General features: G+C 40.1%; 2 protein-coding genes across 6 annotated transcripts in view; both read right to left on the bottom strand.

Moving 5' to 3' along the window:
- Window positions 1-12,098, bottom strand: part of Coq3 (coenzyme Q3, methyltransferase) — a 29,520-nt gene extending 17,422 nt beyond the window's left edge. The window contains exon 1 of one of the 3 annotated variants that reach the window (XM_037202471.1): window positions 11,235-12,098. In XM_037202471.1, the coding sequence (XP_037058366.1) occupies window positions 11,235-11,496 (262 nt within the window). In that variant the 5' untranslated portion in view covers window positions 11,497-12,098. Of the gene's footprint in view, window positions 1-9,451; window positions 9,476-11,234 lie in introns of those variants that run through there. The other 2 variants (XM_028878000.2, XM_037202472.1) reach the window with 2 other exon arrangements.
- A 3,820-nt stretch (window positions 12,099-15,918) lies between these two features.
- The window catches only part of Pnisr (PNN interacting serine and arginine rich protein), a 28,238-nt gene continuing 17,026 nt past the window's right edge, over window positions 15,919-27,130 (bottom strand). For 2 of the 3 annotated variants that reach the window (XM_028878001.2, XM_028878002.2), the window contains 6 exons: window positions 25,447-25,584; window positions 21,654-21,753; window positions 20,852-20,905; window positions 19,580-19,750; window positions 16,486-17,578; window positions 15,919-16,254 (listed from right to left, as the gene is read on the bottom strand). In XM_028878001.2, coding sequence (XP_028733834.1) covers window positions 16,224-16,254; window positions 16,486-17,578; window positions 19,580-19,750; window positions 20,852-20,905; window positions 21,654-21,753; window positions 25,447-25,584 — 1,587 coding nt within the window. In that variant the 3' untranslated portion in view covers window positions 15,919-16,223. The remainder of the gene's footprint in view (window positions 16,255-16,485; window positions 17,579-19,579; window positions 19,751-20,851; window positions 20,906-21,653; window positions 21,754-25,446; window positions 25,585-27,130) is intronic. The other variant, XM_037202470.1, reaches the window with a different exon arrangement.

Raw genomic sequence — 27,130 nt, 5'->3', positions numbered from 1 at the left:
ACTTACTATGTGCACCAGGCTGGCCTCAAACTCACAAAGATCAGAGGAAAAAGGCAGCCACTATATTAAACATAGAGGTCAGGCAGTGGTAGCACACACCTTTAATCCTAGGTTCATCTGGATCTGTGTGAGTTCAAGGCCACACTAGGAACAGAGCCAGGCCGTGGTGGCACATGCCTTTATTCTCAGCACTAGCTAACCACAGAGGTCTTGGAGGTCTATATAGACAGACAGGAAGTGACAGAGCTGGGCGGAAAGAGGAAGTAAGATGGCAGAGCACAGAAAGGTATGTAGATGTGAGTATATAGGAAGTAGCTCTCTCTGGAGTTGGTAAGGTGAGGTTGGCTGTGGCTTGTTCTGTTTCTCTGATCTTCCAGCTTTCACCTCAATATCTGGCTCTGGGTTTTTTATTAATAAGACCATTTAGCAATTTGTCTTACAAAATGACAAAATTATAGTTACGGAAAACACATCAATGGGAGTTTTGGATAAGACAGCAGACTAGAAGCTACTTCTATGAGACCTGACGGAGAATGTCAGAATAACGGGGAAAAGAGGCTTTATTCCAAAGAGAAATAGACGAAATGCTTTGGAAATCCATGAAGTGGAAAGAAACTAGAATAGAATAGAAATAAAAAAACCTGCCACAGATAGGCAAGCTGAATACCGCCCCAGCCATGCTCCAGCTGCTTCCAAAATGTAAATCAGATAAGAGCCAGGAAGTCCCACCCTCAGGTCAACAGCCTCAAATTCAGCGACAGGTTGGTGAGATTGTGGTTCCTCTGAGGCACAATTTAGCAGCACCAAAGAAAAACCCCACTTTGTCATCCTGTGTTCCTTAGAGGACAGCAGTCAGGTGCCATATTGGGAAAAATGGACTCACTCCAGGAGCCATATTGCGGAATAGCCACAGTCTGGGGAACTCCAATTCAGCCTGCCACAACTCCTGTATGAAGGATGGCCCAGAGGCAGCTATAAGAAGCAGGAGGACCAGATGAGCCAAAATGTCAAGGGAGCAGGAGGCTAGTTCAGGGTGGGAAGTGCATAAGGCAAGCTAGCTCTATCCTCAGTGGTCAGAACCAGATTTCATCAACTATTTCTCTGATAGTGAGGTCAGTGGGGAGACACAGTGTTGACGACCCTTCTCTGTCCTTCACTGCTGAAGTCCATCAACTCTGAAGTTCCAGAGGGGTATACCATACCACAGTGACACCCCTCCAGCAGGGTGCTGAATACTTTGGAGGCCTCGCAGGTAGGGCAACAGGTTCTCTGCTTTCACTCATCCCAGTGCTGTGGTCACCTCCCAACTCACTTGGGAGACACCCACAAACTAAAGCAGCTGCCCTGTACTGTATCATCTGGAGAGGTTCTGCAGGGTATGTATGACATCTGCCCTGGCCACAGAATGCAAAGCTAACTGCGGCAAGCAGAGGCTTCTGGTACACAAAGAATCAAAACACAGACAAGAGCCCCCAAGCTCACCTGGCCCTCCCTCTCTATGCACTGGACTAGGAGCCTCCAAATTTTAAGGAACCAGAAGAAATCTCTCTCAATCTCCTCTCTCTCTCTCTCTCTCTCTCTCTCTCTCTCTCTCTCTCTCTCTCTCTCTCTCTCTCTCTCTCTCTCTCTCTCTGTATGTGTGTGTCATGTGTGTGTCCCCACTTCTGGGAGTTGGCTCTCTTTCCATCATGTGGGTTCCAAGGACCCAACTCAGGTTGTTAGGCCTGGTATCAAGACCCAACTTACTAACCCTCCATCATCTTCTTGTTCTATTTATTTAATCTATTTATTGTTATGAAATATTTGTTGAACTATGCAAAGATGTGTTGCATTTGTTTAATCATGTAAAGGTGTGTTGCTGTTTTACCTTGCCCACCTAAGGCACCTGATTGGTCTAATAAAAAGCTCAACAGCCAACAGTGAGAGAAGGTACAGGTAGGTGGGAATTCCAGCATGAAGGGTAAGTAGGAGGAGGAACTTAGGCTGCGGTGGGTGATAGGTGCAAGAAAGAGACACTAGGGAGATGCCAGGGGCCAGCCAGCCATGGAGGAAGCAGCAAAGTAGGATATACAGAATGAAAGAAAGGTAAAAAGCCCTGAGGCAAATTAAGTTTAAAAAGTCAGTGAGACAGGCCTAAGCTAAGGCCAGGCATTCGTAATTATAATAAGTTTCCTGTCTTTATTTGGGAGCTAGTTGGCAGCCCAAAGAAAATTCCAACTACAATCTACCTACCTATTTATTTATTTTACATGTATGAGTGTTTTGCCTATTTGTGTTTTTGTGCACCACATTTGTCTGGTACCCACAGAGGTCAGAAGAGGGCATCTGTCCCCCTGGAACTGGAGTTACAGATGGTTGTAAGCCACCAAGTAGGTGCTGGGACACAAACCCAGATCCTCTGAAAGAACAAGTGCTCTTAGTCACTGAGTCATCTCTTCAGCCATCTTGGTTTTTTTTATTCTCTGTGTGTATCTCTCATTTCTCTTCACTTCATCTAATTTTATTTATGCCTTTCCCCCATCCAATTAGGGGGAGTCATTTTTCTTCTTTATTTTTCCGCCCTTCTCTATACTTGGTAGTATTTTGACTTTACCTTCTGATATGTGAGAGTTTTCTTGTGGAGACACAAACAAATGTCTACTCAGCCCAGAAAGGGAATGAGAGGCATTCCACCAAAGTCCATTTGCTGTGTGTGTGTGTATGTGTGTGTGTGTGTGTGTGTGTGTGTGTGTGTGTGTGTATGTATGTATGAATAACAGACCAATAAAGCTGTAACGCCACAGAAGGTCCCTGCTCCCTAAATATGACCCTAATTCAGACAACTCTAGGACATCGTCTTCCTCCTTAGCAAGGGGTACAGTGGGGACATGCCTGTCTTCCATCTGCTTTTGCAAGCCTTTAGTGAACTGCCAGTCAAGCTTTAAAGCTTTCCAAACACTCACCAGCACAGTGTTCGGCTTTTCATCAGTTTCCCCCAAGGAACTCCAGCTGGCACAGGGCTGCAGTACGCAGTTTCAGCTAAGGGACTGGCCCCATTGTTTGCTTTCTTGTTCTTTTATCTCCTCAGTGCTTTAGCAAGACGCCAGGCTAGACCACTCAGGGCTGCCAGAGCCGAGCCTAACATAGGATTCGGCAAAGCCACTAAAGCCCCTGCTGAATCGACTTCCTTAACTTTCCTGTGGGCATAGTTCTGTCTGGCCTGAAGAACTGGACATCAATCCCACTTCTCTTGTTCTCACTTCCCTGGTAATGCATGTCTTTCCCATACTGTATTCTATTTCCTGATCTTCCTGCGGATCTTAGGGGAATAACCAAGTGTTCCTAATGGCTTGTAATAAGCCTGTCCACCAGGAACTGGCTCTTCTTGTATTGCTTCAGGTTATTCAGCCTTTGTCTAAAGAAAGGATAGATGGCTGGGCGGTGGTGGCGCACGCCTTTAATCCCAGCACTCGGGAGGCAGAGGCAGGCAGATCTCTGTGAGTTTGAGGCCAGCCTGGGCTACACAGTGAGTTCCAGGAAAGGCACAAAGTTACACAGAGCAAGCCTGTCTCGAGAAAAAAAAAAGAAAAGAAAGGACAGATGGTTCTATTATTTAGTTTCTCTGCCTCTACAGCACTCAGAATAATCCCATTAATGCTCATGAAGCTGTAAGACAAAGACTGTGACAGGCTTTCATTGCTTGTTCAAAAGTCTTTTCCAGAAGTGGGTGTGTTGGCACACGCCTTTAATCCCAGTATTTGGGAGGCAGAGGCAGGTGGATCTCTGCTGTAGAATAATCCTTCTGTACACTGTGTGAATATATGTCGGTGTGGTTGCTTTAATAAAGAAGCTGACTGGCCAATAGCTGAACAGAATAAAGTTAGGCAGGAAAGCCAAACTGAGATTGATGGGATGAAGAAAGGCAGAGTCAGGAGTCACCAGCCAGATGCAGAGGGAACAGGAGATGAATGTGCCATGCTAATAAAGGAACCACCATGTAGCAGAATAAGGAATACGGGTTAATTTAAAATGTAAGAGCTAGTTAGTCATAAGCCTGAGCTATTGGCTGAGCATTTCAAATTAATATAAATCTCTGTGTGGTAATCTGGAAGCAGCTCCCAGGAGGAAAAAACTCTGCCTACAGGTCTCTGTGAGTTCAAGCCCAGCCTGATCTACATAGTGAGTTCCAGGATATCTAAAGCTACGTAGTCAGAGCCTGTCTTGAAAACAAAGTCTTTTCCAAGCCACACAGTTGAGAGACAGAATACTCCTTTGCATCGTCTCCTGGATTGAGCCATTCCTAAGGTCCCTAACTACATGATCAGTCATGGATTTTCTCCTTCTCTTATTAAAGACTGGACCTAAGGGCTATTGTCTATCACCTTTACCTTGATCTCTCTTACTATGTGGCTCTTCCCAGGGGTTCCAACTTTTTGAATCCTAGGAAGGGCTTCTTAGCACACATTCAACCTACACTCTCTTTCACTTGAATCTTGCCAACTGTGAGAAACAACACACCTACATCTCTCTTTTTTCCCTTTTTTGCCCCCCCTCCCAGATTAATGACTTATTCAGAGGCTAGAAACAGCATGTTTGGGGGTTTGTTTGCTTGCTTTAAAAAAAAATGTAATTCCTCCCTTACTCCTACAAGCTCTTTCTAGAAGACAGCTGAGTCTCATACGTATGTCATATTGCCCAAAACAAAGCCTATACCACTGAAGCCACAGCCTGCTTAAGACACTGACCCATGCATTCTACTTTCAGGGACTAGTAAACATTTTTTAGCCCACTAGCTGTTTAGGGAGCATTCCCATAACTCGGGAGGTAGATTCTATTCATCAAGAAGACACCATGTGGTTACTGGAAGTTAACTCAGGACCAAACTTTTAACAGAACAAAGGCTGTATACAACAAACCTATAGCAACATTATACTCAATCCGGAAAAACAGACTGCCCCTAAAATCTGGAATGAGGTCAGGTTGTCCACTCTTTATACTCTTATGACTGGAGTGTTTAAGGTCTTAGAGCAATAAGACATAAGAAAGAACAAAGATTAACCTGCCTTTAAGAGAACAGTGTAAGCCAGGTGGTGGTGGCGCACACCTTTAATCCCAGCACTTGGGAGGCAGGCAGATTTCTGTGAGTTCAAGGCCAGCCTGGGCTACAGAGTGAGTTCTAGGACAGCCAAGGCTACAGAAAGAAATCCTGTCTTGAAAAACCAAAAGGGGGATGGGGGGGGGGACAACAATGTAAAAACCAGCCTTACATGCCTTGCATTTCCTATGTAATCAGCTTCTACAACCTAAGCTAATGTATAACTTTAATTATAAGTTATTTACTCTTCCATGCCCTGGAAGAAAGAAAGAGAGAGAGGGAGGGAGGGAGGGAGGGAGGGAGGGAGGGAGGGAGGAAGGGAGGGAGGGAGGGAGGAAGAGAAAGAGAGAAAGAAAGAGAAAAAACAAAGAGATACAAATAGGACAGGAAGAAGTCAAATTATCACTATTTGTAGGCTACATGATCTGTACTTAAAAGACCCTAATCGCACCAGAAAGCTCTTAGGTAAATGCTTTGAGCAAAAAATACGATAGGAAATCAACATAGAGAAAGTTGTAGCTTTTATTTATATTTTTTCACTTGCATGTATGGGTAGTATATTCATGTGAGTGGGTATGCATGTCCATGCATGTATGTATGGAAACTAGAGGCCAATGCTGGTGTCTTCTTCAATTGCTCTCTACCTCATTTTTTCAGACAGGGTTTCTCATTGAACCTGTAGTTCATCAACCGGCTAGACTGGCTGACCAGTGAGCCCCACAACTGTGTCACCTCTCCTTCCCAGTGCTCATATGACACGCACATGCCACCATATCTATCTTTTCTCATGGGTGCTGGGGACCCCACCTTAGGGCCTTACGTTTTTTTCACAGTAAGCACTGCACCTATTCACTAAGGTATCACCTAAGCTCTTAAAAATCAGTGACTTTTTATATGTCAATAATAAACTTGCTGAGAAATTGGCGTGGGAAAGGGGGTCACATTCACTAACACTTAAAACAAACCTAGGAATAATCTAACCAAAATAGTGAGAAGATTGTTGTGGATATCTCTGTATAAATAAAATGCTGATTGGCCAGTAGCCAGGCAGGAAGTATAGGCAGGACAAGCAGAGAAGAGAATTCTGGAAAGTGGAAGGCTAAGGCAGGGAGACGCTACCAGCCTCTGCCATGAGTACCAATACATAAGATACTGGTAAGCCACGAGCCATGTGGCAAGGTATAGATTTATAGAAATGGGTTAATTTTTTTTTTTTTTTTTTTTGGGGTTTTTGGAGACAGGGTTTCTCTGTGTAGCTTTGCGCCTTTCCTGGGACTCACTTCGTAGCCCAGGCTGGTCTCGAACTCATAGAGATCCGCCTGCCTCTGCCTCCCGAGTGCTGGGATTAAAGGCGTGCGCCACCACCGCCCGGTTAGAAATGGGTTAATTTAAGATATAAGACCTAGATACCTAGAAGCCTGCCACGGCCATACAGTTTATAAATAATATAAGCATCTGTGTGTCAGTGAAAACTTTAGAACACTGAAAAAATTGAAAAAGGAACTAGGTGGAAAGATCTCCTATGTTCATAGCTAGACCAAATCACTATGGTGGAAATGTCTGTATTACTGAAAGCAATTACTGAAAGGTTCAATGCAATCTCCATCAAAATTCCAATGAGAAAAGCTGGGCAGTGGTGGCACACGCCTTTAATCCCAGCACTTGGGAGGCAGAGCCAGGCCTGTGAGTTCAAGGCCAGCCTGGTCTACAGAGTGAGATCCAAGACAGACACCAAAACTACACAGAGAAACTCTGTCTCAAAAAAAAAAAAAAAAAAAATTTTTTTCAATGAGATTCTTCATACAACTAGAGAAAGCAATCCTAAAATTTATGTAAAAGTACAAGTCCTCAAATAACGAATGCAACCTTAAACAGAAAGAACAATGCTGGAGGTATTACAATATCTAATCTCAAATTATATTACAGAGTCACAAGAACAAAAATAGCATGGTACCGGCACACACAACACACAAAAAAACAAAAACAAAAACCAGATGCATAGACCAATGGAATAAATGGATGCAGAAATAAACTACATTGGTATAGCCGCCTAACTGTCGACTACACTGACAAAAACCTACATAGGAAAAAAGCCAACCTCTTCACCAAATGCTGGGGAGACTGAACTCTCACATGCAGAGGGACACGTGGTCCACATTTTTCTCTCCCTGCACAAAATTAAAAACAGAGCAAAGTTCTCAACTTAAGACATAAAACCCTAAAGTGCTGAAAAGAAAACATGGGGAAAATAGTGCAATGTATAGGGAAAGATTTTCTGAACAGGAATCCAATATCACAGAAAATCTGGAAAACTGACAAATGGGGTTATGAGAAATTAAGAGTGTCTGACAACAAAGGAAATAAACACTAGTGTGAAGAGACAACTACAGAATGGGAAGAAGGATTTTACAAAAAAAAAAAAGAAAGAAAATGTATGTATAGACAAGGGATTAATTAATTAAATATGTAAATATAATTAATATATTTCCAAGATATATAAAGAACAACACAAATTAATCATCCCTCTCCTCAAATCATTCAATCACAAACAAGGTAATGAACAGAAAAGAACAAAAACAAAACAGCAATGGGAAGGGCACTTCCCACTAAACTTGTTTTCCCCCAGGACTCACATGGCGAAGAGAATCAGCTCCTGTAAGTTATCCTCTGACCTCCAGATGTGTGCCCACAAACACACAAAATGGATACATGGGAGGGGGGATAGTCACAAAAATACAAATGGCCAATAAAGCTTGAAAAAGTATTCCACAACCTCAGCTTTCAGGGAAACTTGTGCAGCAGCTGTGGAGATCAGTGTGCAGCTTCCTCAAAAGAGGGAAACAGAACCAGGATTAGACCCAGCCACACCACTCCTCGGTATATACCCAAAGGTATATGATAGCCAGGGAATGGAAGCAGCCTAGATATCATTTTGAGTTTGTTTGTTTGTTTGTTTGTTTGTTTGTTACAATTTGTGGGTCTTAAATTACTTAGTTTCCCTTTTTAATCTTAAAGTCCACTACATGCTATCTCTCCAAGTCTACTGTCACCATCCAGTTTCTCTCCTTGTGGGCAGGGCAGCCAGCATCACTAGATTTGTTTGCAAGCTTCCAGAAACCTTTTATATATATGCAATGACTTTAATGTATCAATTCCTGTCGTTTGACATAACATGCACGAATTCTCGCAGCTTGCTTTAAAAAAATCTACCAGTTTTTCTCGGAAACCACTTCATAATATTGTATAAAGAGGTTCTTTTTGCTTAATTAAGAAGTGGACAGTGATCCATTGCATTGGCGTTATTATAATTTATTCAAGCAGTTCCTTATTAATGAACATTTAGGTTTTTTTCTTTTTTCTAATACCAAACCATGGAATTGAATTGAATAGATAAGTTTCTATATGTTCCTTTAGGTGAAATACCAAAGAAAAAGTCCAAATGTGTGCACATTTACAAGTTTGCAATTGCCACTCACAGACACTGAATCAATTTATAACCCTATAGACAATATATGTGAGTGAGTGTCTAGTGCCTGGTGCCTCACACTGACCACCCACACAATGTTAATGAAATATTTTTATCCTTGATAATTGGTGAAAATGGTTTACTAATGTAGTTTTAATTCATCATTGGTGAGGTAAACTATCTTAACTATGATGATCACTTGCATACTACTTTTGTCTTTTTGTGGTCTACATACTTATCTTACATTCCACACAGTCTCATTATTGTTGTTGCTATTTGTTTGTGCTGCTGTTGTTCTGAGATGGGAATCTCAGTGTATTCCAGTTGTCCTGGAATGGTAGGGCCCAGGCGGACCTCAGACTGGTTAAGAGTTGTTTTAATTTTATGTGTTTGCCTACATGTTTATTGTGTGCACCCCATGTCTGCAGTGCTCACGGAGGTCAGAAGAGGCTATTGAATCTCCTAGGACTGGAGTTATAGACAGTTGTGAACAACCATGTACGCACCAGTCAGCTTCTAGCATCCACACTGGGGAGCTCACAAACACCTGTTAACTCCTGTTGTGGAGACTCTGCTGCCCTCTTCTGGCCTTCATAGACACTTTCACACACAGGGCAAACACATTAAAAAGCTGGGTGTGGCAATGTACACCTTTAATTCAAGCACCTGGGAGGCAGAGGCAGGCAAATCTCTTGAGTCCGAGGCCATCTTGACCTACATAGTGAGTTCCAACTGTTTCAAGATGGTCGCTTTCTGGGAGTATACATGGCTTTTCATGAACTTGTCATGTCCTAAATCAATAATTGTTGCATGAATCTTAAAGAGTCTTGTTAATAAAATCAAACCTGATGCCAGTTATTGGGGTGAATGCTGAAAGATCAGAGAAGCAGAACAGGCCACAGCCACCTCACCTCGCCAGTTCCTCAGCTGATCCTGTTTCCTCAGACTGGAAGCTTCTGAGTCCTCATCCAGATGGATCTCAGTTGAGTTGTGCTGTTCAAAGCCTAAAAGCTTAACCAGCCAAATGCTTCTAGTTTCTGGTCTTCACGCCTTATATATCTTTCTGCCATCACTCCCTGGGATTAAAGGCGTGTGTCACCATGCCTGGCTGTTTCCAATGTGGCCTCGAACACACACAGATCCAGAGGGATTTCTACCTCTGGAATGATAGGATTAAAGGCATGTGTTACCACTGCCTAACCTCTATGTTTAATTTTGTGGCTGTTCTGTCTCTGACCCCAGATAAGTTTATTAGGGTGCACAATATTTTGGGGAACACAATACCACCACAATTGATCCCACTGCTGTGCTTTCTTCCTGCCCTCCAAACACATCTGTTCTCTACCTCATTCAAGACTTTCCCTAGTCCCAAGCACAGATCACATGTTCGTCCTACAAAATTTGTAGGTTTTATTGGTTCTTTTTTAAATTTCTGATTATAAAGGCTTACAGTGTGTGTGTGTGTGTGTGTGTGTGTGTGACTGGAGAGACGGCTCAGATTGTTTTTCTAGAGCACCTGGCTTTCTTTCCTGTCAGCGATAGGACAGCTCATAACCATCCGTAACACCAGTCCCAGGGGTTTCAACGCCTTCTTCTGGCCTCTGAGAGCTCCAGATACCCACATGGTGCAATGGTGCAGACACACATGCAAGCAAAGCACCCATACACATAAAATAAAAATCTTTAAAAAAAATAAAAAATAAATTTAGAAAATAAAAGCATATAAAAGATGATAAAATGACACAAAATCACCTATCCCTAAAATTTGCTAACGTTGGATATGTATTCCCAAGTTTATGACTAATATTGATTTATGCCTTGCTCTCTTAAAATTATCCTAATAATTTTTTCAAGTGAGTACAAATGGATTTAAGGCTTTGCTGCCTTTATTATCATATTAAAATTATCAATCTTACCACTCTACCATATAATAGTCATTTTCATGTAAAGGATGAACTTTTCTGCTTACTACTTGAAAGTTCAAAATCTACAGCACCAAATGCAATTAGTTACTTTAGAAAAAAAAATCTTATTTCCAAGGGATGAATTCTTATTCATCAAGAGCATAAACGAGGCTGCCGGGCAGTAGAGGCACACACTTTTAATCCCAGTACTCGGGAGGCAGATCTCTGTGAGTTCAGGCCTGCCTACTCTACGGACTGAGTTCCAGGCCAGCCTAGGCTGTGAAGACAGAGAAAATCAAAACCAAAACCAAAACAAATGAGCACAAATGCCTTAAATTCTTTGGCAGGGGTGGTAAGACAATGAGCAACCAAATTGTGACACAGTGCTATGTGACCAGCAGGTGTGTTTTTCTTGATCTGGTAAGGAGAGGAAGAGACACCTCCAGGCCCCAGCAAGTCGCATGCTGGTGCCCCAGGGCCTGAAACTCAGGGTTTAAACAGGACAAGGGTCATAGGCTACATGGCGGCGGTCCACGGGAAACGCTCTCCGACGCCCAGATCCTTAGTTCTCAGCTTTGTCTCGGCTTCTGCGAACTAGAGGATCGTAGCCACTGGGGAGGGCAACACCTAGTCCTGGAGGACAACCAGGGTGAGGACGGTGGCCGCAAAGCACGCTTTTTAAGTTGAACAAGCACGGAGCCCGCGACTGCCCTCCGCTGCCTGCCGCGCCTGCGCAGAGCCGCCAGCGGCAATGAAAGGCTCCGGGAAAAACCTCCGCACCGACACTCACCCGACCATGAAGTTACACGAGGAGGCTGGGCTACTCCGCTGGGACACCCAAACCCAAGCTTTCCTAAAAAACGAACCCCACCAGAGCTCAGCCTTCGACCTCTCCACATCGCGACAAGAATTCCACTCCTTTTCCGGTCCCTCCTCACAACAAACCCCCAACAGAATGGTTCCGATGCCCACACTCGCCATCTGCTGCCGGTTTTTGAATTTACAATACAGTTAATGTGAATTGTGGCCACTGTTGAATAATTCGAGCTCATCTACCGAATTATGTCAATGAAACAATAAAATCTTCCTTATAGTCTAAAAAGGCCATGAAGATCTTCTATTCCTACTTACCTCCCTACGTTTCACTGTTTGGATTTCATATTTACCAGGTATCTCCCCAGAGACGTGTGAATTCTTGAAAGACCCTACTCTAATACTCGAAATCACTTAAGTATGGACGCACTTCGTCCGAGAGCAGAACTCTCTCTTCCAAGGCACTCAAGTATCACAGACAATAAAAGTCCAAATTAAAGTACATTTTCTGAAACTGATCTAATATTCTGTACAGGATACATCATATGTAGCAGGAAACTTAACACTCAGTGTAGACAAAGATCAGTATATAACGTTTTAATTCTGACTGCACATGTTTGTCAACTTGACACTTTAGTCACCAGGGAATGTGGAGCCTCACTTGAACTGCCTTCATTAGAGTGGATGGTGGGTTTGTAAGTGGGAATATTGATTGATTTATGTGGGAGGGTCCAGCCCTCCGGCAAGTGGTCCTGGGTTGTATCAGAAAGCCGAATAAGCAAGACAGTAAGCAGCTTTAATTTATAGATCCTGCCCTGACTTCCCTCAATAATGGATTAAAATCTCTAAATGCTTTTCTCAAACTGCTTTTTTTTTTTTTTTTTAAGATTTACTTATTTATTATGTATACAGAAGAGGGCACCAGATCTCATTACAGAAGGTTGTGAGCCACCATGTGGGTGCTGGGAATTGAACTCAGGACCTCTGGAAGAGCAGTGGGTGTGTTTTATCATATCAACAGAAAGCAAACAAGGCAGTTTTTTTAAAAGAGCCTTTCCTCATAAAAGCATAGGAAATTTCTAAAATTTGGGGCATCATTCTACATTTTTGACACGCAGTGTCATTCTTTGAATCAGTGAGATTTACTAAGCTCTCATTTACATCTCCTGAGCTAAAATATTAGCCGAGGAAGAGCAGCTGCAGACTTTTCAGCTGCTGTACCATATTCAGAGTTCCTACGTTTGGAGATATATGACCATTTCTCCAAATGAAGGCAGAAAGTTCTATAGAAAAGTTAACATGTCTTATGTTTTTGTTGGATTGACAGATCCAAGGAAAGTCAATGGTGCAAACATGGTTAAAATTCTAAGGACTTTTAGTAAATTGATTGTACTTACATTAAATGTATACTACACAGCTCCACTGCCTTTCCAGTTTCATATCAACAAAGGCAAAAAGGTGATGTGCCTTAAATACTAGTAGGAAGCAAAGAGCTTTCTAGACCCCAGCACATCAACAAAAAGTTTTCTGCAAATTAACCCTGAACGGTGTCAGAAATAAAAGCATGACTGTAATGCAATATGTAGCCACTGTTGCAGAAATTTCCTAGAGTAACTCTGGTTTAACTTATGAACAAGCTGTAAACTAGCTTATACATGTTTTAGAAAACTCAACACCTATTTACATTCATAGTGTTTTCTACAGTTTTTCATCAAAAATGAATGTTTATAATGTCTGTAAAAGTTAGTGTCTATAAAAGTTTTATTCTTTGACTATATCCACTCAGCTGAATGAGTTTTTGTATTTACTCAAAAAGTCTATTACTTGGCAACTCTGAGAAACTCTATCCTGCCAAATTCTATTTAAAACTGAATTTAAAGGGAAACTGAAGAAATGGCTAAGGAGGATCCAAGTTCAGTTTTCAGCATCTACATTGTGACTCACAACCACCTCTAACTCCCTACCTAGAGCATCTAACATCATTTTCAGGCCTCTTTGGGCACCCTAACACAGAGAATACACATTCATTATAATTAGTTCAGTTTAGAAATTTCAATACATTAAATAGGTTTTTTAAGCCGGGCAGTTAGAGTGGCACATGCCTTTAATCCCAGCACTCAGGAGGCATATGCAGATGGGTCTCTGAGCTCAAGGCCAGCCTTGTCTACAGAGCAAGTTCCAAGACAGCCTGAGAAACCTGAGAAACACTGTCTTGAAAAACCAAAGAAAAAGTAGTCAACAAGACAGTCTACAAAGGCAGAAGACATACACATTAATGAAAAAATGCACAATATTTATGTGGGGCCTGAAAGAAATCTTCTAATTTCCTTTTCCAAATCACACTATCTTAATGGGGTGGGGCCCACCCCGTGGGGCCCACCCATATTCCACAAAAACACTTTAATTCCTACTCTAGAGAATGCTGAATCTTTTAAAAGGCTTTTTTCCCCCCACATTTACTGTGTATGTGCAGGCATGCACAAAGCAAGTGTGGGAGGGTTACAGAACAATATTATTTGTTTAACAATATTAATATTCAGAATGATATTATTAAAGTGAAAATAGTATTTCACTTGAAGATTGATCTTAAACACTTTAAGGTATGAAAAGGGGATGAAAGAACAGCTTTCAGAGTTGGTTCTCTCCTTCCACCATTTGGGTCTGAGGATTACTCAGGTCACCAGGATTTGCAGCAAGCACCCTTACTTGCTGAGGCAACTTAAAATAGCCCTGAAGACAATCAATCCACTGCTCACTCTAATCTATGCTTGTGTTTGTGTGTGTGTGTGTGTGTGTGTGTGTGTGTGTGTGTGTGTGTGTGTGTGTGTAATGTGTGGGCTAGAGAGTGTCTTACTCCCTGGGCCAGGAGTTAAAGCAGATTGTGAGCCACCTGGGAACTTGTGAGCTGGGGAGCAAACCTGGGTCCTCTTGAAGAGCTGCAGCAAGTGCTCTTAACCACTGAGGCATCTATCTAGATTTTCAAAAGAGAATCTCTTAAAAACAGTTCTCATTAACCAATTCAGACTGAATGTCCCAAATACTGGAGTTATTTATTTTTGGAAAGCATCATTTTTTAAAAGGATTTCATAACCAAAGTTTATATCTAATTAGCTTTCATGTATGATTTAGCATTCACACCCTAAATTATGCAAGCCCTATCCTAAAATTATTTTCCCACTCAGATAAACACTATGTCACATGTAAAATAAATAATAAACTTTCCATAAAAATATGACAGATGGAAATACAATCATAATACAGGTGTATCTACTAATAATCATGAATAGTTTGTTTTAAAAATTACAGATTTAATGATAAAAAGCATGCAATTTATTAAATAAAACTGGCAAATTCCTTTTGGCTCTCATTTGTATGTCTAAAAATGTATGTATCATAGCCAGCAGAATTTTTCAGTAGAATTTTATTTTGAAAATAATATTTCACTTGAAGATTGATCTAAAACACTTTAAGGTATGAAAATTTTATACAACTTATCTATTACAAATTAATCAGAATTCTTCAATTAGGTACACTGTGTTAGCTCACCTACATAAAAAATATTGCACATAGTTTGTCTCCAGGTGTTACTGATGAGTAAACTATATAGAACTCCAAACTATTTATTCTGTGAAATGGCAACTTTATAAATATTGGAACTAAATGCACTGTAAACAGCCATTTTGGTAAACATGCATTTATTCACAGATTTATTTCCTTTAGATAAATGCATAACTGCTCAAAATTAAGATGCTATGTCGAGGTACAAGCGCACACAAATCTATTTCTGTCTTCATTTCAAGGAAACACTGATCTTGGCAAAAATCCAGCATTATTTTTAAAATGAACTATTGTTGGTAAGAAAGCATAATACTTTAAAACTTCTCTGTGTTCTGCACTTGCACTTCTCTTTTTCAGTTAGAATTGAAAAGCATTGTTTCCAGAGATTCAACTACCGATGCGTAAGTGTATCATCTTAAAAACTCAGACCCTGAGGCAGCCGAGCACTTGTCAAAATGCCTACTACTCATGAAGCCGTGACTCACACTAGACCACTGGTCAGTTTTTGGAAACTGACAAAATCAGACCATTTCAATGTTATGTAATTGACACAATCCTGCATAACATAGTATTCCTCCATTAAGCTGAGGCCATATTATAGTTTAGAAATATAAATATATTGAATCCTAAGTCCTATTTCTATGGTAACCCCAAGGTGTTATGCATGTAAAACAGGAGTGACTATATAGTTCCAGACTTGACTATTAGTGTCAAATATTCATTACAAACAATTCTACTGGTGCAATGGCCTGATTGTTTGCAGCAATTTCATTTTACAGGAGTGAATCACATTTTATACACATAGAGAATATATTACTTGAAACCTAACCCACCCCCCCACCCCCCAGAAGTTTAGGAAGCTGATCAGATGCCTTCAAATGAAAAGTAAGGAGATTTTCTGGCCCTTTCCCACACCCTGAAAATTGGAATTTGACAAAAGTCCATGGGCATAATTTACAAACTTTGACAAACTATTATTAGGTTAAAACCATTTTCTTTGGGGAAGATGTGAGGAACCTTTAAAACCTGTGATACAAAACTTCAGCTGCCTTTTTATAAAAGTACGTTCCTTAGATTAAAATCATAAAATTAAGGTGCAAGAGTTTAACAAAAATGAACTGAAGAGCTTTATTGACATCACAGTACATTCAAGAATAATTTGAAGAACATTACAGCTGAAAGAGAATGGCATATTTATAGTCTTATTATGTACTATGTCTTGAAAAAATGTAATACAAAGAAATCCTATTAACTTGGAGCAGCATTTGGAAAAAGACATCTATTTACACAATTAAAAAAAAATCTGGTTTCACCTCCACAGCCACAATGTGCCTCTATAATGAGACAAGCCCTTAAAACTCATGGAATTTTTAAAAACAGCATCATGGCACTCTTGCCACATCATTCCTCAGCGCTTACGACGGGGAGGGGTTGTTGATCTGGAAAAAAAAAAGGGAAAAGACAAAATTTAAAAATAAAAATGTATTATACTTAAAATCTGCAATATAAATAAATACTGTTATACAGGATTTCTAATGTTAATTAAAAATATTTAACAAATACCAAACTGAGTTTATAAAAGAGAGAGAGAGAGAAAGGACACTTTCAATTTGAATAAATTCAAAAACTTTAAAAACAAATCAGACAAAATACTTTCAAAAGTATACTACCTTGATCGGGACTTAGACTTGTGTTTGCGGCTTGCCTTCTTACCAGACCTTTGAGATTTCTCCATGGAGCGCGACCGACTATGTTTAGGCTTCTTAGCCTTCTTTTCTTTGCTACTTCCAGGGGATTCAGAACTGCTCCTTCCACTAGAATCAGAACCTGAATGCTTTTTACTGTCTTTGGTAGCGTTTTTCTTACTGTCCTGTCTAGAGTCATGTCGTATGACTTTAACAGATATAGAACCACTCCTGCAGAACATTCTCTCACTCTCTCGCTTCCTTTTTAACCGATCATCCTGACTACTGAATTTAAAATCTTTTTCTTCCCTTTTCTGTTTCTCTTTTCTTTTGTCCTGTTCACGGTCCCTTTCTTTATCTTTCTTCCTCCTGTCTTTATCTACACTTCGACTCCTCTCCTTTTTCCTGTCTTGTTCTTTAGCCTCACCTTTATGCTTATGACTGCTCCCACTAAGATTTCCACGTGGATCCTCAATTTTACGCCTATCTCGACTCCTACTGCGACTGGAACGATTGGCTCGTCTATCCCTCGAGCGACTTCTGCTTCTACGTCTGTCTCGGGAAGGACTCCGGTTTCTTCGTCTTTCTCTTTCAAGGCTACTTCTATTAGATCTCCTCCTATCTCTTAGCTTCACCCTAGCCCTACTGCTGCTGTCTATTTTAACCCTGCGAGAGTAGCTCCTGCTCCTGCTCCGTCTAGCTTTCACTGTGGGAGACCTGCTCCTACTGTGTCTCTTTCTCCTTTTAGGAGAAGAGGAGCGGGAGGACGTGCAGCTGCTGCCTGAGCTGGAGCTGCACGAAGAACTGGAGACGGAGCTGCTGCTGCTGCTGCTGCTCCTGCTATTGCTACTGGAGCTGCCGCTGCTGCTGCTCCCTGACCTGCTCCTTCGCTCCTTCTCTTTCCCTGTATGTTCTCTCTTGGGCTCTAAAACTGGTGGAGCTTCATTTGGAGTTCTTTTCTTTTCATTAACCACATCACCGTCTGCTTCACTTGCTTCTAGCAGTGATAAACTATTTTGCTCTCTGTGAATAAATTCATTCATCTCTTTTGTAACCCTTTCTGTTTGTTGCTTTTCTTCTGAAACAGAAAAAGACAAAAAAAGACACAGAAAAGCTAAATTAAGAAATGAAATTTTAACACTATCAAATTATAAAAATAGTTTCATCTTTAATAGAATTAGAGTACAAACCACCTAAGTAATTAAAAGCTTTCTAACAGCTACATTAAAACCGTAAAACCGTAAAAGTAAAGTAGAATTAATTTCCATATTTCACTGAGTCAAAAAGAACCAAGACTTTTTTTCCCTATAGAAAATCTTTGAAGTTTAGCACTGTCTACCAGTGTCAACACTTCAGTTAAGGGCTAGCTACATTTCAAGTACTCAGCAGCCACGTGCAGTCAGCTACCTGCTATTCTAGACAGTCCAGTAAGGGGTACATATGACACAAGAAAAGATTTCCCCTTTGTCCAGTACTAGTAAAGAAGAGATAAGCAGTAGGGTGTGGTGGCACACGCCTTTAATCCAGTGCTTGGGAGGCAGAGGCAGGAGGATCTCTGTGAGAGGTCAGCCTAGTATGCAGTGAGCTCCAGGATAGGGAGGACTACATAAAGAGGCCAGGTCTCAAAAGACCAAAAACCAAAAACCAAAACAAAATAACCAAAAACCCAACATCAAAAGAATAGGAGAGAGAGACAAGCAGTGATTCTGTTAACAATGCTTAGTCATTTCCTAAGAGATATCCAAATAATATTTTTCAAAAATTAAATCCTAATACCCTTTCATTATTCTTAATATTATCACACATACTTAAAAACTGTACTTATGGAAGGAATTTTTTTTAAAAAAATAAAGTATTTCTAATCTTCTATTTTCCCTAAATATCTAGCTGTTGTCTCAGCAGTTTTATGAATACACTCACTCATTACAAAAGTCTACTTTCATTGCAACAATTTTAACATGATAGCCTGGTTAATGATCACGGGGATGAATGGCTCCTACACCAAACTGAAACAAAATAAAAAATACAACATGATCTTAATCTCAGCTGTTATCACATATTACTAACAATCGAGCCTCCAGTTCTATCCTACATATTTCTACAAAACTGTGGTGATACAATATTATGAAACTATCTCTTACATTCTAAGAGACTCGAACTTTTGTTGGACCTCACAGACAAAGTTAGTAACACACCTTGAGGTCATTTAAGACATAAGACTGCTATCCTAATGCGTACTCAGACTGTTTAACCTGCTTTTAAAAGGAAAATGTAACAATCAACTCATTTGTCTTGGATTTCCCATGCAATCAACTTTTACAACCTAAGCCAATGCAAAGCTGTAATCTTAAATTACTACTCTTCCATTCCCCTGACCCAGACTATACACGTGTATTATTTGCTGAATCACCTGCTGAAAGCAGCAAATACAGAGTTGAAAGCAACTTCCTAAAATTGACCACAAAGGTTGCAAACAACTAGTTATGGACATTAGATGATAAAGAGTGATGTCTGTGGGGTTGGGGATTTAGCTCAGTGGTACAACAGTTGCCAAACAAGTGAAAGGCCCCAGGTTTGGTCCTCAGCTGCCGGGGGGGGGGGGGGGGGGGGGGGGGGGGGGGGGGGGGCACACACGACTGGCGATTTTTGTTATCTGGGTCCATTGGGATCAGTTAGAACCAGTGACTTGATCCCTTGTAAAACTCAGTTAAAGATTTCTGCACAGTATCCCATTCTTTTCCGAGTGGCTATTTTATGTGTTGTTCAATAAATACAGAGTAAAGCCCTCTGCTAGGGAAAGAGATACACAGATAATCAGCCACCCAAGGAGAGACACAGGTACAGGGACAGGCAGATTTAGACTCACACAACAGAGACAGAAGACACCGTGAACATGAAGCAAAGAAATCAAATCTGAACTTGCTCTTGTTTAAATAACTCCAAGGGGAAGTGCTTTTATTTGCTTCCTTAACCAGATACTCACTTACTATTGGTGACTCAAAGTAAGTCACTAATGTGCATAACCCACACATAAAAGCACCTATGAAACTATACAAAAGCTACGCAAATCTAAGATTACCTTCCATCTGTTTGTCTTGTAATAGCTGCTGTTCTTTTTCTTTTCTCCAAAAAGCTTCCTGTTTTTGCCGGATTCTGTGCCGTAATTCTTCATCGTCAGTATCGGATGACTCAGAGCCTCGGTCACTCCTTTCATCCTCACTGTCTCCTGATCCATAACCACCCAGTCCACCTGTGTGCATAAAACTCAATCTATCACATGAAAACACTACACTAGCCACTAAAACTTTCAAAGGTCCGAGAAGAAATTTTATTTTGTTTTTCATTGCCTTTTCCTGGAAGAATATGCTTATTCCGGGTGGGGAGAGGCATAAATTCAAAGTTTACATTCTCAGAATCTTCAGACAATGGTGATACTAATATCATATTCTTTGTACTATTTCAAGTGTTTCTCACCACCAAGGAATCATAATATTAGCTTTCTTTTCTTGTCCACACAAATCAACAAAAGCATTTAACATGGCAATAATGAAGCCTTACTGAGGTTTAGCCAATCCAACTACTGTTATAAAGTTGAGGGTCATTCTGAAACTATTTCTAAAAATAATTATTTTATTGTTCAAACTTTCCTGGGTTCAGGTAGGATGCTAAGTAAATTTTCTCCAATCAATTAGAATACTGTAATTCTCACTCGTATAGAAATGATATGACCTGCTCCCCACTCAGAAACAGTATCAAAACTACATGGGCATTCTCTTGTTCCTTACATAAACTACCATGAAATGAAGATTTGGACAAGGCAAATTCAAGCTTTAGAGTCTTAATACCATGCAAATAGCAAATTATGAACACATCACTACTACTGTAAGATAGACCCATTTCCTCTAAGTTGAAACTTGATTTGCTCCAAAACAATTCCTGTAAATCATTAAATCCATTACTCTCTAAGTCAATTCCTCAGTATGTATTCTGTAATTTTGAAAGGGAGTATAGAAACTACCATGGTTAAACCACCACCTATTAAATACAAACTATGTGTATGTAATATATAACACATAAAATTATATATTATATATTACATACACACTGGAGCAATTAATGAGGAAATCCTGTATTCCACTCACCCAAATGAACTACATTAACTACTGCATTTATAATCATTCTACTATGAATGCTTTTGTCAGACAAAGTAGATAAAGCTTTCAGACTGTAGTACGCCTGACATCTAAGTTTCAGAACTAAGTAGGAACAGTGCATTTCCCACAGAACAAGTAGAAAGACAAGGTCAGTGAGTCTCCCTCTAGCCCTCTCACACGCACACAGAGACACTTACCGAGGCCAGTGAGGGAGGCCAGTGCACTGGACTGTGCCAGCTGTTTTGCAGGAGCTTTGTATCACATCAACAACAGGAACAACATGTTAACACAAATAGCCACGATTTCATAGTCATGAGAGTCTACGGTATTGTTAAATCTACTACTATCGCTGCTTTTTGGGGAGAGAAGAAACATTAAAAACATAACATTCATTTTAAACCAGTAGCATGTCTGGCTTTGAAATTACAATTCTGATGTGAGCTGAAATTTGCTTACGATGAGAAAAAAGGTTGGTAAGTATATCTGTATTTCTTTCTACGACAGATGGCACATAATTTATTTTCTGTATGTTTTTCAAGTGTTACTAAAATCATATGGGAAAATGGTTGCCACTTGTGTCATAAGAATTGTAACTGATAAAACTGAAAACTCTGAAGGTTTGATGTAATTCAAAATTCATTTAAAATGTATAGAAGTCATATATACATATCTATCTATCTATATCAATTATGGTATCTATTTTTAAAAAACAAAAAGAGCCTCAGGTGAAATCAACTGAACATGAGGAATTGTCCGTACTGTGTTTTACAGCACTACAGAATGAATGCTAGCTGTGCTTAGGTAGGCCAGACAAAACAAAGTACTTCTAGAGTTCCAACATGGTATCTACAAACTGAATCTTTCCCAAAGAGTTAACGCATGCAAGGAGAGAATATTTAAGTATCTGAAGGAAATCCAGAGGACAACAAAAAAGTCCAAAATAACCAATGAAATCAAAATTCCCCTACAAAACCAAAACTAAGAACACCCACAATGTACCTTTCGTTGCTTTCCGGTGTGCATCTTTGGCTACATAATAAATTTCTTCATCTGTGACGTCCAGAAGAATTTCAGTTAGAAGCATTTTTGTCAGCAACATCTAAAGAATATTTTATATAGTGTTTCCAATTTAATTTTAACACATTTGACTATTTTCACAATAATTAAAATGAAAAGCCTTTTTAATTAAGATATTTTAAGATCAGATCAATCATTACTAAGAATAAACAGAGTATCTTGAAGAACATTAAAACTTGAGAAAGAACTTCAAAGTCATAGGTATCAAAGATTGACTATCCACTTGTGCTTGGTGTACTGGGGCACACCTGTGATCTCAGCAGTAGAGACAAAAGCTGAGACAAAAGGATTGTGAGGCATGGCATGGGCCACACTACAAGACCTTTTTCTAAAGTAATCCTGATAATAAATATAGCTATAAACTTATCTGAATTCTTTTGCTAGAGACAAAAACTTAAAGTGTGTATTAAGGAAAATGTCTGTGGCTAGGAAGATGGCTCAGTGGATAGAGTACTTACTGTGGAAGCATGGGGCTTGAGTTTGGATCCCCAGCATCCACATAAAAAGCCAGGCACAGTAGCATGCACCTGTAATACTGGCTCCAAGAAGTAGAGACAAGAGGGGTCCTGGGGATTCACTGACCAAGAAGTCTAAACTACTGGTGCCAGGTTCAGTGAGAAAACTTGTCTCAAAAATAATTAACTAATAAATAATAAGACAGAGAGCATTAGGGACACATACCATAAACCTCTGGCTTCCACATATGCATGCATGGGCACCTGCATACACACATACACACACACCACTCCCCAAACACATGTGCATACATACACATGCACACACACACACACACAGACACAAATGTCCATAGGAGTTTTAAGTTGAAAGGAGTAGCCTTACAATATTGGTAAGATTTACAATACTAGTTTTTTAAATCCCATTTCAAGGTTAAATTAAAATTCTGTGGGGTAAGGTAAGAAAAAAACAAAAAACAAAACCAAAGAAAAATGGTACTCTACTTGGCCAGATGGAGTCCTTTCATTCTAATATACTCTTAAACTGTAACAATATCCCAACGTATTATAAAATAGAAAGCACAGTATATTTGAGTAAGAGATGGACTGTAGCTATGGTTTGACTATCAACAACTATTTCAAATGCAGACTCTTCAGTCCTCAGACTTTCTGTGCCCATGATCACTCACTTACAGAAATGAAAGTAGACTGAATTACCATGTTCCAGAGATCAGGGGAAAGTCCCAATCTTATCAAGTGATATGATAATACTTCAGAGATAAGAAAAGGCTTTAAGAATTCTCACCCACACACACAATAAGTTTTGACTTTGCTCAATCCCTGTGGTGGTTTAAATGAGAATGGCCCCCATAGATAGGCTCATATATTTGAATGCTTGGTACACAGTCAATGGGACTGTTTGGGAAGGAATATAAGGTGTGGCCTTTCTGGAGGAGGTGTGTCACTGGTGGGATGCATCTTAGAGGTTTCAAAAGTCCCCCGCTATCCCCAGTTAACTCTCTGCCTTGTGCTCATGGATCAAGATGTAAAAACTCAGTTACTGCTCCAGTGCCATGCCTGCCTGCCTGCCACCATACTCCCCGCCATAATGGACTCTAATCCTCTGAAACTGTATGTCCCCAATAAACTCTTTCTTTTTGTTGGCTTGGTCACGGTGTCTTACCACAGCAATAGAAAAGTAACTACGACAATTCCCTATTGCTTCCTAGACCATATATTCTTTTAATCATTCTCACCATTTCCATTAAAAAAAAAAAAAAAAAAAAAAAAAAAAAACTAGAAAAAAAAATCAATAAATGTTCTCAAGCCTCATATATACCAAATTATTTTTAAAATTATTTTATTTGTTATTGTGTGATTGTCTTAGGTGCTATGGGATGGTCTTTCTGTACACTGTGAATATGTGTTGCTCTTATTGGTTGATAAATAAAGCTGCTTTTGTCTATGGCAAGGCAAGATAGAGCCAGGTAGGAAATCCAAGCAGAGATACAGGGAGAAAGAAGAGCAGAGTGGGGAGACACCAGATAGCCACCAAGGAAGCAAGACATGTAAAAATTAAGATAACATGCCACCAACCACGTAGCTAAACATAGGTAAGAATTATGGGTTAAGTGTAAGAGCTAGTGTAAGAGCTAGTTAGCAATAAACCTGAGGAATAGGCCAAACGGTTTGTAATTAATATTAAGCCTCTGAGTGATTATTTTAAAAGCAGCTGTGGGACCGGGCAGGGCAGATAAACCTCCATTTACAGTAAGGTACACGTGCAGAGGTCAGAAGACAATTTTTGGAATCAGTTCTCTTCTTCGACCATGAGTTCTAAGGACTTGCATGACTGCATTTTTATCCACTGAGCCAACTTGTTGACCCCGTTAAGTATTATTTAATTATATTGCCATTATTAATATAGATTTGAAATAGACTTGATAATGGATAACCAATATCAAGGTTAGGGGGCTCTTCCCTGGGGAAGATCATTTTTCCTACTCTCCTCATTTCTTAGCTGCATGTAGTTCTTTGTCTAAGGTTGAGGTCCTTTGAGCTTTCCCATTTCCATGTCACCATGTCTACTGGTGTTATCCTTATTCAGGTCTTGCTTAGCTAGCCATGTTGACGAGACTTCATGGGTACAGCCTGCCTGACATTTCTAGAAAATACACTCTCACAGCAAACTTCCTGTGCTTCTGGCTCTTACAATCATTCTTTCCCCTTTTCCACAATGATTCCTGAGCCATAGGTGCAGGAACTGTGTTGCAGATCTATCAGTTGTGACTAAGCATCACACAACCTGTGTTTCTCTGCATTTTGTTAAGTTTTGGGCTCTATCTGTTGCAAAGAGAAGTTTCTTTGATTAGGGGTGAGAACTACACTTATCTGTGGGTGTACGGATAAATATTTAGAATGCTATTAGGGGTTATGTTGGTTTAGTAAAGTGGCACTTGTAGGTTCCTCCAAGATCCATGACTTCACTAGCCCCAGGTAGATGGCTAGGTTTCAGTACCAGGCATGTTTCCCTCTTGCTGAATGGGCCCGAAGACCAGTGAGGAGTTGGTTGCCACCAAGGTATATATGCCACCACTAAGCATTAGAATTTCTGTGTCTTGTCACTGTTGTCGTGTCATAGCTGGGTACAGCACTGGTGGCTTCCCTCCCTTGGAAGCTTGCATGGCCTTTTAGTACCATGAAAGTTAGTCCTCAGAAAGGAGGCTTTCAAGTCAGATCCAGTGCAGGTCCTCTGAGCATTGTTCAAATTGGTTATCCAATACCACGTGGTTAGCCCTGAGGTCATATACATACAGGTAACACTAATAGGACTAAGCTGTTGTATTATACACTTAGGAATGTATGTGTGTGTGTGTCTGTGTGTGTGTGTGTGTGTGTGTGTGTGTGTGACAACAATTAAGAAAAAAAGGCCATGAATTTGAGAGCAAAGGAAGTATACGTAGGAGGGACTGGAGGAAGGAAAGGGGGAAAGGATATGATTATAATTTCAAAAATACTTAGAAAAAAGACATAGTTAATACTACTTTATAGTCTGTGGTTTTATACTTCATGTATTACACAGATTTTTAGAGGGTAGGAGAGGTACTGGGGAGCATTATCAGCATTCCTTACACATCTATACCTGAATAAACACTTCACAACTGCTTCAGAGTTCTCAGTTTCAACAGCCACTCAACAGTTTAAAACAATTGTAAAGGAACGCTTGTGCATTAAGAAACATTAAGAAACACAGCACTTACCATCTGATACTCCTTCTCTTCTTCTGTCATCTCCGGCTCACTGTGCTCTTCTTGGGGAGCTGGAGATGGACTTCTGGTAACTTTTCCACTACTCACAGCCTCAGTGTTTTCAGCATCTTCATCTTCTTCATCACTATCCTATGGAAACAGCAGGGAGCACAGATTTTTCACCATAATAGAAAGTGAGGAAACAAGTATGAAGAGCAACTGCTTCCTAAATTAGTTTTTACTCTTCTTTTGGTGTTGGCTTCAAAGATGGTAAGCATGTAGTCTATTGCTAACCTTTACCTTCAACCTCTTTAAATTACATCAATTATTCTTATTATATATTTCAGACAATCTTTTCAACTTTTTTTTTCCTTAAGAAATCAGCTTCATTCAGACTCATGACCCAGCTTCATCCCCTGGGAATACTGAGACCACAGTATGTGCCACCGTACCAAGTTCTAATTTGTACTATTTCACTTAGTAATTGAAAGTGTAACCTAGGGAGTAAGATTATAAAAAGGTTAGGTTTGTTGCTATTGTTTTTTTCTAGACAGGGTGTCTCTGCATATCCCTGACTGTAGACCAGGCTGGCCTTGAACTCAGAGATCCGCCTGCCTCTACCAGCTGTGTGCTGGGATTAAAGATGTTTCCCAGCATGCTTAGCCATAAAAAGGTTTATGAAAAGCAGTTACTTTTTCATTTCAACTTTTTTCTCTATTACGAATTTTGATCTATTTTGTAAATAATAAGGAATGCATCATATGCAGAGATGATGAAACAAATGGCTGGTAGAACTTGGGATAAATGGACTACAGTTTAATTTTTACAGTATTATATACTTAACTAATTTTCTATTACTTAACATGATTTAATAATAATAAATCTCTGGCCATAACTAAAAATCTCAGCTTGCTGTGCCTGAAACTAAGTTTTCTCTTTATTACAAAAAAATTTTTTTAACCTTCATTTTTATTCTATGTGTATAGATGTTCTGTCTTATGCATCATATGTCCGTAGAGGCCAGAAGAAGGCATTGGATCTCCTGGGGTTGAAGTTATAGATGGTTAAGCTGTCATGTGAATCCAACTCAGGTTTCCTGGAAGAGCAACCAGTGCTCTTAACCACTAGTCACTACTCCAACCTCCCTAAATTACGTCTTTTTGACTACATACTGGACAGATAGATAAGAAACTAGGTCTGCCGGCGGTGGCGTACACCTTTAATCCCAGCACTCGGGAGGCAGAGCCAGGGGGATCTCTGAGAGTTTGAAGCCAGCCTGGTCCACAGAGCGAGATCCAGGATAGGCACCAAAACTATACAGAGAAACCCTGTCTCGAAAAACCAAAAGAAGCAGATGATCATCTAAATACTACCATGTATAGAATACTGGAACCAGGGAACAAATACATGCAACACAAACCCAACATGTTTAGGAAAATGGAAGAAAACACAATCTCTAAAACAGTGGTTCTGGACCTGTGGATAGCAACCCCGTTAGGGGTCAAGCAGGGGTCACCTAAATCCATTGGAAAACACAGATACTTACATTACGATTCATAACAGTAGCAAAATTACAGTTATGAAGTAGCAACAAAACTAATTTTATGGTTGGAGTCACCCCAACATGAGGAGTTATTAAAGGTCACAGCACTAGAAGGCTGAGAACCTCTACTCTAAACAAAAGCTTACGCTTAAA

This window comes from Peromyscus leucopus, chromosome 2 (genome assembly GCF_004664715.2).
Source record: "Peromyscus leucopus breed LL Stock chromosome 2, UCI_PerLeu_2.1, whole genome shotgun sequence".
NCBI classification, from domain to species: domain Eukaryota; kingdom Metazoa; phylum Chordata; class Mammalia; order Rodentia; family Cricetidae; genus Peromyscus; species Peromyscus leucopus.
The sequence above is the reverse complement of the archived record's forward strand: the minus strand, read 5'-3'. Positions and strand labels throughout refer to the sequence as shown.